Here is a 12,118-nt window from a genome sequence, read left to right as displayed (position 1 = left end):
CATAGCTAAGAAAATGAAATGAGTAATTACCAATTACAGAATGCCAGCAGTTCTTTGCATACACTTTGCTAGTAAAATGAGTTGTTGCATGATTCCGTATTTTTCCCCAAACCCATTCCCCAATCTGTTGATAGTGAAACTATAACCATTTGCCTTCTGATTCCTGTATTAAGTCCTCCTTAGTTACATTTATACCAGAATGAATGGTCATTGATTTCTGCACAACTCAAATTATAGAAACCTACAGAGGGAAATAACCTTTAAATGGGTTTTCGGTGAAAATTCATTCCCCCAGAGTGGTAAAAGTGACAGTTTACCAATTCAAGGCTATTACTTTTGGAAGATATTGGAAATTAATAGGAATTTTAATGAGAAAAGTAAAAATTTGAGTGCTGGGCGTCATAGAAAGCTTTGTGTCTTTTGCACTGCACCTGTATATGTTCTCTGAATTTAAAAGTCCTGTACAAAGGAATCTGGTATATTGCTCCACTGTAGGAAGTGGCTCTTCAGTTACATTTTCTGTGATGGTCACTCCAGACTTACCAATATAATCTGTTATGGCCATTTAAAAAAATTAGTTATTCATTGATGGAATTAAAACAGTTGGTTATCTAACTGAATTTTTTTATGCATAGGGGAAAAAAACTGTGTTCCAATGTACTCATTTTGAAACAGGAAAATAGACTGTGTTGTGGCCAAGCTCGGAAGCAAACTAAGCAAATAACTTTTTACCTTAACTGGAGACATGGATTGACCTTACTTCAGTTTACTCTGGATTGATTTGATTGTTTCACCGAAACCTGTGGGCTGAGGAGTTGTTTCTATTTTAGTTTGAGGGCATTACTTTTTGTAAGGGTAGAATAAGTTAGTAGCTTTAAGAAGAGTGTCTGTGCTCTGCGATATCAATTCCATTAGTTGTCATTCAATCAGTAAAATTTTATTCCTTCGGGTCTTAGAAATTTTTTAAGTTTTGAGATGCTCTAAATAAAAAAAGAAAGGCCAATAATTGATAACTTAATTTATTATCAATTAATGTCTTAGAATTCAGTTAATATTCTGACAATTATAGCCAATTAGCAGTAATACTTTGTGAAAACTTAAAAATTGGACACAAGGGAGGTACCTGGATGAGGGGAGGTGACTGCATATACAGATGGCCTTCTGTATCTGTGAGTTCTGTATGTGAGAATACAACCAACCAGGGATTGAAAATATTTGGGAAAAAAATGAAAATAACAATATAGCAATAAAAATAGTGCACATAAAACACAATATAGTACTTATATAATATATAACATTTGCATTATAGTAGGTATAAGTATTCTAGAGATTACTTAAAGCATATGGGAGGATATGTATAGGTTATGTGCAAATACTATGCCATTTTGTATCAGAGACTTGAACATCTTTGAATTCTGGTATCTGCTGGGGTCCCAGAACTAATTCCCCATGGATACCAAGGGATGACTATATCTTGGGATATCTGTAAAATCCAGACAAACCTATTTAAAAAGTACTATTTTATAAAGCTTCCCCATATTTTAATTTTGTTACTTGTTCATCTATGAGAATTGTCTGATTTCATTCCAAGATTTTTATTTAAAATAATTTTAAAATATCATTTCAAATAATGTTTCAAATAATTAATGCTTTGAGAAGTACCTTAAAGGCCACCCTATCCCCAGTTTTGAACCCGTTTTGGATGTGTAAAAGTAAATCCAGATATACAATTATGGGACGCCAAAGTGTTGAGTTAAAAACCTTAATTTAGACACAGTATCTGTAAATTGAGCCCTGTAAACACTGAATTTTCCAGCTCTAGTCAAGAAACAGATTATTTAAAATTGTTTACTTAAATCCATTGTGATTTTTTTTTAGCTTATTTCTATTTGGGCTTTCCCCAGGAATTCATGGACTGAAGTCAGTTGAAGAAAAAAGTTGATATGTGAACAAAGTGATAGACTATGAATAGGTAAAAGAGAATGGGTATTAAAATCAAGCTAAAGATTATCTGGGGATTTTGTCATTTATTTTACACATCTTTCCATTACCTTAGCTGGTTAAAAATAAAGAAGATAGAATCCATAGCAAAACTGAGTCAGGATTTTTTTTTATTCAGAACTGGATTTGATGACCTTTTGACAATAATGTTTTTCTCAAAAAAAGTCAATGTTTCCATAAGTTGTTTCTAATTTCCAATGGCAAACAATTAGAGATTCAAAGAGGTGAATTTATTTCTTGTTCACATAAGAATATTTTCTGATTCACTGAATTCAACATTTCTACTGCATCCCTACTATGTAAAAGGCACAGTGATATATTTTGGTTGAGTTGAGGAATTTAAAGTCTCTTTATCTCTAATTCCAAATAATCTTCATGGAAAGGATAAATTTTTATGTCCAGTGTGGTTTTATTAGACTGTGTAGTCTATGTTTATTTTTTTCCATTTAGTTTCTCAACTCACTGAAATTGGGTTTTCAGCTAGAATAGTAGAGTATCTGTTGATGGCTATCTCTGTGCATTCATTGTTTTCTTGGTTTACTATATTCTAGAAATAAAAGTGTGTTTAACTTACTGTCGTCTACATTCTGTCCCTGAAGATTATTTTGTCAAGTTCTTTATCCAGCCTAATATAAATCATTTATAAAATATGCCTTTAAACATAGCCCTTAGAAGAGAAATATATATCACATTATGGCCCATGTATCTTACAAATAAGAAGGGTTTCTGGATGGGCAATATGGAGTTTCTTCATTCAGATTTCTTTTACCGCATTAGAACACATTGCCTTACTCTGGCTTAAATAGTCATTTTCCTTCTAGGCTATAAATATATTTCAAATACTTCATCCTAATTCTATTTTCTTGAGGGCAAGCTTTCTTAATTTAGACGTATAATCTTTTCTTTTATCATCAATACTATATCTTGTTTTATTACTTCTCTCTGAATACCTTCATCTGAGCAGATGCCTTGCTGAGAATAAAATTGACTGGAAATCTGGCTAGATGTCCTGTCAAATCGGTGTAACCTGCCTCTTGACCTCTTTCATCTATTTTCTTTGGCAAATCTCTTTTGCAACTGAGACTATCCTGGAGAAGTTATGGTCAACACCATCTTTTAAGAACCATGTATTTTTGTCAGCCCAAATTTCTGTATGTGAGACACTACCATAAAACAAAATCAGAACATCTCTTTATCTGAAAACTTCCAATTTGAATCTGCTGCTATCCACATTTATTGGAGCCCCTCTTACTGAGGTCTTTCTCTTCAATTATAACATATTGGTCAACTTACATGAAAAAATGCTTGACCATGTCTTTCATGATGAATTACATGATAAATGCATCTGCAGATTGTTCTTTTGAAACGCCCATATTATTCCACCTGACTTTTCTCAATCTTTTGTGCTAAGAAGCTAAACAACTTTTTTTTTTAACCTCAAACAAACATTTGAGACCAGCCTTACATCTGTCTGGTCAGAATGAAATTATAACTCTGACTATAATAATGGAGTCTCTTGACTACTGAAATCTTGAAAACACTTTGTATCTTGTCTTAAAGGGCTTCTTACCCATTTCTGCAATATCATGAGAAGTATGCAGCAAATCTATAATTGGAATAGAACTTAGTTTTCATGAAAAATGTCATTAGATCCTAAGATTTGGAAACTATCTGATCCTAGCTTTGCTTCCTTTATCAAAGACAGTTTTATTATTTTAACTAATGTCATAACTAAAGGCATTACTATCACAATCAGCCATACTAAATTCTCCTAAGAGGTCAGCACAGTTCACCACTCCGCATCCTTTTGATGCAGCCTAGTTTTGCATTGGGTTCCTGAAGTCATGCTCCATTTCCAAAGTGACAACAGGCAATTATAAGACATGCCAATAGACAATCTAAGTTCATTTTGTTTTATTTCAATATTTTAAAAATGTTTAACTCCATTTTTATTCTAATATCTTAACATTGGGAGAATCCTACCATCTGTTTGTTCAGTAGTTAAAAACTTAAGGTGTTTATTGGAAGAATGGACAATTGCATCATTAGTATTAATGACCTTTAAATTTTTTATGAGATGATCAGAATAAGTTTCTAATACATAATAATTTTTAAAACTGGGAAATTGTGATAAATGACTAATTTATTTCCTACAATAGGAAAATCAGAAGTTGCCTAACTTATAAAACCAAATGAGATTGTTATAAAAAATTAAAGATAAGCCAACTAGTCAATGGTCCAATATGTAAAGGTGGAGAGAAAAATAAAACCTCATAGGGCCATTAATTGTAAAATCTCATACAAAGAAATCTGTTAAATATAGCATTTGAATTTAGACTTATAATTGTTGAAAATAATAAATAATACAGCACGGAAAATATATGCCTCCTCTCATAAGTACAGAAAAAAGTCAAATATAGGAACAACACCCATCTTTTTATATGCAAGATTTTTTTCCTATTGACTTTAATTCTTTAGACACATTCTTTAAATGTCTCTAACATTTATTTTGAAGTGAAAAATGGACGTGACGTTACCAGATTCATAATCAGTTTGAATTTAGTAGCTTCTGTGTTTCAAACTGCTCTCTAATCTGCCAATTTTGCTTAATTTTAAATTGCAATTATTGTAATACACTTATGTATTTAGTATGCTAAGAATGACAGGCTTAGAAATAGAATTATATTGGCTTAAAACAGAAAAGCAAATCCCAAATTAGGATTTTTGTTTATCTGTATATAGAAATAGACTTTGGTTTTTCCCCATTTGTGATGCCATAATTTGCAAACTATTGTTTGAGTGTCTAGGTTTACTAAATATTTTTCTGTGGAAAGAGCTGGTTTCACTTTTCATGGATTCCACTAGGCAGATGAAGCTCTGACTTCTATGTGGATGGTTTCAGGATATGCCTGCTCTTCAATAGTGTCTTTTACTTTTGTTTTGCCATAATCCATAACTTTGAGTATTCTATTTTTAAACTCCTGCATTTTCATTTTAAAAAATACTTTAGTACTCTACATGCCATGCTCACATCTTGTCTTGTTTTCTATGAAAACTGGACTTGGGAAGTAAAGCTATGACGATAGCAGAAATCATCCATGACAGAAACATTTGATCAGTTGGCATCACTGGGTCATGTAACTCCATCTCTGAGAGAGGCATTGCATTTTTTTATGATTGCAGAAGACTTGCCATTTGATTTTTTCCTACAGTTTTGAAAATGGACTCCCAGGCCGGGCGCGGTGGCTCAAGCCTGTAATCCCAGCACTTTGGGAGGCCAAGGCGGGTGGATCACGTGGTCAAGAGATCGAGACCATCCTGGTCAACATGGTGAAATCCCGTCTCTACTAAATGATACAAAAAATTAGCTGGGCATGGTGGTGTGTGCCTGTAATCCCAGCTACTCAGGAGGCTGAGGCAGGAGAATTGCCTGAACCCAGGAGGCGGAGGTTGTGGTGAGCCGAGATCGCGCCATTGCACTCCAGCCTGGGTAACAAGAGCGAAACTCCATCTCAAAAAAAAAAAAAAAATGGACTCCCTTTAGTTGCATTTGATACACACAAAAAAGTCAAGATTCTCAGCAGCATTTTAAATTGAAAGAATTTAATGAAAGGATTCCAAAGGTAGAAAAGGGCATTGGTTATTGGCTTATCTTTTAAATTATGCCCCTCACACAGTCCACCCTTGGGTTAAAAGGAAGAGTCAAGAGTTGGAATTGTAGCAACAATGTATGCCTTAGTCTTTCGTTGATCCCAATGAAAGAGGTAAGTATCCCTTTAGTAGAGGACCATGTACAGAGGTTAGATGTGCAGAGGCCAATAAGTTAAGGAAGGTCACACAGCAGGGCGATGGAACATCCAAGAAACACATCTGGGATCCCCATGTACTGTTCCAGGCTTTAAGAGCTGCAGCCCTTGCCTTCTCTCTTGGTGATCTTCAACACTTTAAATAGGGGATTCACCCCCTTTGCGCCCCACTACAGTTGTCCCTTACAATGCCTGACAAGGCAGGGTGCATCTTCATTCTCCTCCCACATGGTTCCTTTATCTGTTCAAGAGCCAATAAGAAATCCAATGGCCAGCCAGCTTAAAGTCAAGAAATGTATATCTCTTTCAGCACCTAATTCCTTCATATAGCTCTTTCACCCAGTTATCCATTCCCTCTTCCACTTCCCTAATCCCTTCCCAAGTAGGGTACGTTTTATTTTTCTCTTGCTCTCTCTCTCACTCTCTCTTTTCTGTATCTCTCGGAAATCAGACAGGAGTTCAGAGCACTTTCACTACCTTTTATGAGGTAGATTGTGATGTCATAGATGGGGGCAGGGCTAGTCAACTTTCTACCCACCTCCCAACCTGTGCTGAGGGAGCTCCGATCGGGAGTGGAAGCAGTGATTCCTCCATGGTGAGTAACTTGACTTTCTAATCTAATGTCTTTCATTGTAATCATTAATTCTGAAGGCAGGGGGGATGGATTTTAGGGAAATGAAAATGTGCCCACTTAAGGCCTCTTGATATTTAGACCAACTTTGGGCAAATGACCTATTTATTCTTTATGTGGGTCAGAAATTCCACAGCACAGATATATTCTTCAATTGTGGTCTAAACTTGAGAAGTGAAAATGGTATTTTTATTTCTTGATTTCTCAGTCTTTCTTCCCATTGGGACTGAAAGTCATGGCATATGTAGAATGAATCCATTCTGTAGTCTCTTTGTGAGCTTCTCTAAGGAAAGCTAGTCAGAAGGATGTATTCTTCTTTGTTTGGAAGATTTCAGGGTCATGATATATCCTTTACTGATGTTTGCCCTGATAATCAGTGGGTCCTTCTAAAATTGAGGAGATTAAAATGTACATGAGGATGATACACGAGGATTATCAACAAATGCTTTGGGTGTTAACAAATGAAAGCTTTCTAATGCAATGACTGAAATGTTCATTTTTTGAAAAAAGTTACAACTCCTGCAAGTTTAAGTTCACAGCCATTTCAAGGTGTCAAAGCCAGATTTGCTGCCCATTTTTGTTGTTGCCGTCATAAACACTGATGCTGTTTTATAGTGTCTCTTGGTAGAGGCATGAAAAGCTGCTGTTGTTTCATTTGGGTTTGTATTATATTACTGATTCGTTCTTTTATATGCCTTAGTATTTAGAAAGAAAAAGTCAACTGGAGTGAGCAGTTCTTTCCTTGTTCTTTCCTGGGTACCTGTTAAAACTGTCAAGATGCAAGCTTTTGTATAAAAGGGTAAAGGGAGTTCATGGAGGTAGTTGACTCTTTAAGGGATATCAAAGCATGAGGGTGGGTGTTTTTAGAAGTGTTTGACCGTCAGAATGTGAGACCCTGTTTTTTTCGTAGGGTGAGATGAAAGCATCCTGGTATGGATTATGAGTATTATAAAATATTTAAAGAGGGTCTTATTCTTTTTTATTTTTATTTTTCCAAAATATACATCCCTAGTTAACTAGCCATGATGAACATTTGTTTTGAAGATTGGTTTCAGTTTAAAATGAAGAGTCCGTTCTGTCTCATCAACAGCTTCTTTGTTATGCATAAATCCCTGATCCCCAAAGTTATACATTTTATATTTAAAAGTACTATAGCTGATACTGCCCTCTTTTGTACCCTGGGGTTTGGGAATGGGTTTTTAAGTTATTTGATTAGCTACGTTTTCTAACCTAAATAAGTGACTATATGGTAAAGATTTCAGGCCTGATTAAAAAAAAAAAAAAACAAATGGTAGGGCCATAACTGGCCAGTGGAAAGATTTTGATGACAATCACCTGCAGGCAACCTAATATTGCAATGTGGGCAATAATGCCAGTCTTATATGTTGGATTATCCCCCTCAAGTCTCTGACCTACCTTCCATTAAAAGTACTAGACCCCTGAAACCCAGGTAGAAGCAAACCTTCAGTGCTAGAAAAATCTGATGTCTAATCATAGCTCAAGTTTTTAATGTCTTTTATCAACCCCTCATACAGCTGCCAGGTAAGAAATGCTCATATTTTCAAACCCTTGGGACACAATCATCTTTAAACTTCGTGAGTTAAGAACGGTTGTGTTGTGCGCTTGTGCAAATTCAGAGAGTCTATCATGGAATGCGTTGTGCATGCACTTATTTATCTTCATGTGCATGTTTCATTTACAGTGATGTTCAGTGTTTTTTAAATCCATTGTATATGTATTAAAAGTTTAATTTTAAAATACATACATTATGCTCTAAAGGAGACAGTGAAGTGGAATGAAAGTTGCCTTAATTTGGGGTCTGAACGTTTGGTATGCTAGTTCTATCTCTGGGCTTAACTTGTTAGGTAACTCAAAGAAAATTACTTAGATCTCTCGGGCCTTAGTTTTTTTCATTTGTAAAATGGTAGATGATCAAAAAGAGATATTCTAATGCGTCCATGCTCAAAAAATCTATGGTTTTATGATATATTTTTGAAGAAATGGTTTATGGGAAAATGATTGAATAGTTGATAAAATATAGTTTTTATGTTGTACATACAATTATTAAATCCAGAAAAATCATTCCGTTTAAACTAGGTTTTAAAATGTGCTGCCTATCTGATATAGTGCTAGTTTGTGATATATGTGCTTGAGCCATTTATTTTAAATAGACAATATCATTTGATTAATTGGCTAAATCTAAACCACTTAGTAAGTTATATACAATTTGACATCTGAAGAAAGGCAGAATCCATGATAGAAGCTATATATTGATTTTGGAAGACCAATTCCTGTTTTAACTCCATACCTTTTGGTTATTCTAATTATTGGGGATGTAAAAAAAATATTTCCTAGGAAATAGATGTAGCTGATCTCACTGGGACTTCAAAGTTTAAAATTACCTATGTAATATTGCAGGAAATCCCATGTGGTTTTGGAAGGGTTGATGAGTAGGGAATTGGTAAGTATGGAACTGTGTACTGTGGGGGATAAAAAAAATGTAAAGCCTAGCTCCTAAATGTGAGGAATGTGCAGCCTCTTTGGGGAGTCTATATATGTGCCAAGTGCCAGCTTAGAAGTGAATACAGTAAGTGACAAAAGAAATATCCCTGTGGTCTGGGTGGGCTGGATTGCACTGGGAGGGTCTCATAAAAAGCTGATACGTTTAGCTAGCTGAGAACAGAGTGGTTTAGGGTTGTGTGTTATTGTACATAAAAAGGGCAGAAAAGTGTTCCCGGTCTTCAAGATCCCAGAATTGTAAATGAAGCTGACGATATCTTGTGTTTCAAAATCAAAATTTATTGCTTATAGTTAAACCTTATACTTTTTCTGAACACTTTTCCCCTAAATTATATGCTGGCTATACAAGATGAGATGTCTTTGGAAAAATTGAGGAGGCGGCAAGTGACTGAATTGAGTAATTATAAAGATTAATCAGGCAGGAGTTCGGTCAGTTACATAAAACTCCACATGACCACTCACAGCCACAACTATGGAAGAGAAATACATAAAAGCCAGAGGAAGGAAAGAGGAAGACTCTAGCCTGGAGATAGTCTGGTAATGTGATAAGAGTAGAAAGGGATCATTATTTGGGGGTTATCAACAACAGATTTAGAAATGTCAGATAGTGATGGAAATGTCCGCCAGCTAATGAGAATCCTTCTAACTAGGATGAGTTTATGAAGCAAACAAGTTTCCTTGTGCACTAAGCAAGAATAACATCAGTCTCTCCACACTTTAATTGTCAATGTTGACAAGGTTTTAACACTAAGTTAAACTGAACATCATTATGCAAGTCTCCTTCCCATATACTCTTGGAAATAGGTTATTGATTTGGGCATGATTTATTTACACTCACAAACAACACTTACATTTGAAAGCCTCTCTGTTGCTGTAGATTCACAGATGATTTGCAGTGGATATTTTGCCTCACATAGGGAAAACTGTTTTTGTATTTCTTGCCATTCAAGTCTCTTCCAAGTTATTACCTTGGCCATTCTAAAAGACTGGAATTCCACGAATAAAATGGCTCTGTCACATAGCCCTTTTACCAGATTCTAAGGACTTAGTTAATAAGCAAGACTCAGTTTAGATCATCCAGTGACATGACTTCTAATTTTCTATTGTGACATCAGAATTAGCTTCTAGAATTTGTTTTCTCAGGAAATCACTTTCAAAGGCTAAATGTTTCTGTTTCGGGATGTTGAAGTAGTATGATCAAAGGCTGTTTAACAAAGCAAGAAATACTCTCCTAGCACTAGTTTCTCTGAAAAAATAATTGTTCAAGTAGAAGTTACATTTTGTGGAACAAAATTTAAAAATTGAGAGATACTAAAATTATGTTTGTTTCAACAGAACAATGATGAGGATGACAACTATTCCCCTTTCTTCCTCCTAGGTGTCTTTGGAGGTCATTTTAGAAGTAAAGCATCAGTCAGAGCTATAATTCAACAAATTCATTGATTATGTAATATGGGATATTCCCTATTCTATTTAGGAGGGATTCACAGAATTAGCATGGAAAACACATGAACTAGTAACTGTGATTATAATAATCACTTTAAAAGAAATACATATTATGACCATTTTTGTAGAAAAGGATAAAGAGGTAGTATTTTTTTGAGCCTTCATGCATAACTGAATAGGAGTTTTCCAAATGGAAAGAGAGGGAAGAATATCTTGGAAAAGAAACAGAGCATCCATAGCACTGAGGGTATGTAAGTATTCCAGGCTGACTGGACTGGAAAATATCAGAGATAGCTGGAAAGATGGAGAAAAATAAAAGATGTGAGGTTGGTGCTGTATATCAAAGAAATTCCTCTGACCCATGCTGATTTTAATGGGTAGTATTGAAAATGCTCAGCGTTATCTGCATGCCAGCCCAGCAAGGGGTTTGAGGGAGACTTAAAATGCAGGGTACTGGGCCATGTTGTAAACTTCTCGAATCAGGAATGGTAGGGAGTAGGTTCTTGGAGTCTGTAATTAACTACCCCATCCCACTCCCCAACACATACCAGGTGATTCATTTTCACACCAAAGTTTTAGAATCCCTGCAAGGCAACAGAATTGACTCATTCTGTTTCTATGTTCTTGGAAGCAGTTTCAAAATAAAATAATTAAAGTATCATGTTATTAAAAGATTTGGGAAAAATAGGAGTTAAGGGCAATATAAGAATATTCTAAAGAAAATTGGCTTAAATTGTGGTTAAGCATGAGAAAGAACTAAGACAGATGGTTATTAAATATAAATAATCAGTGATGGTATTCAATCTCCTTGAAAGTGGGACATGAAACTGTAAACATTCAAGAGACCATCCTTCAGTTTTCTTTGTCATATTCCAATACAAAGAGATAGTGAAGACTGAAGCTAAGTTGTTCTACATCTTCCAAGTTGTACAGAGATAAGAGATACGGGCAACAGCCCAGAGTAAGTAACACTTGTTTTGGATGGTATTCTTTGGTAGGGCCATTTGACACCTTTAATTAAGTGAACTTCCTTGGGGGAAAAATTGTGTATATTAGCATTCTCATCATGACTGGAAGAACCAAGCTTTCACACCCATGCAGTATATGACCTATGTGGTCTGTGTTGAAAATATTAATTACATAACTATATGTTTAAATCAATAGTCACTTACATGTGCTAAATTCTTTATCTGTGTTTTTCCCCCCCACGAACAACAGCTGTTATCCTACACTCATCAATCTGTATAGAAAGTTAGAGAAGTGGTAAAAGACATAAGGAGAGGGAGATACTAGAAAAGAATTTTACATTTTACTGAGACATGAAAATGAGCCCTGGTCAAAAATAAAGTGAGCCTTCGTTCACAGCAACAAGGATTTATTCTAATTTAGCCCCCTAATTGCTTTGCATACAGCATATCATTTCCAGATCACCAGAATCTTCTGTATTTTTTAAATTTGCGAATAGCTTTGTTTGGAAGTAAAAAATAGGGGGAACCCTATTTTTATTTATTTTGTGCAGTTAATTTCAGTGTCTTCTCTTGGTATAGATAAGGTCACTGTCTAGAATCAGCTGACTGGTAGGAAGCAGTGCCTGCCATTAACTGAACAAATAAATGTTGACCTAAAGATTATATATATATATATAGGTATCTCTTACAGAAAAAATATGTTTTTATTTCTTACAGATACTTCTTGCCAATGATCTGTGGCTCTG

The 12,118-nt window shown here is 35.1% G+C and overlaps 1 protein-coding gene across 15 annotated transcripts in view; it reads left to right on the top strand.

Annotated features, from left to right (window-relative positions):
- The window catches only part of CTNNA2 (catenin alpha 2), a 1,148,556-nt gene that overhangs the window by 1,114,633 nt on the left and 21,805 nt on the right, over nt 1–12,118 (top strand). For 8 of the 15 annotated variants that reach the window (XM_017964211.4, XM_035273410.3, XM_054244767.2 and 5 more), the window contains one exon: nt 6,259–6,402. The exons of the other annotated variants lie outside the window; for them this stretch is intronic. In XM_017964211.4, coding sequence (XP_017819700.1) covers nt 6,259–6,402 — 144 coding nt within the window. The remainder of the gene's footprint in view (nt 1–6,258; nt 6,403–12,118) is intronic. 15 annotated transcript variants of the gene reach the window in all.

Source organism: Callithrix jacchus, chromosome 14 (genome assembly GCF_049354715.1).
Source record: "Callithrix jacchus isolate 240 chromosome 14, calJac240_pri, whole genome shotgun sequence".
NCBI classification, from domain to species: Eukaryota; Metazoa; Chordata; class Mammalia; order Primates; family Cebidae; genus Callithrix; species Callithrix jacchus.
Note: the sequence above shows the minus strand (reverse complement) of the source record. Positions and strands in the feature narration are given on the sequence as shown.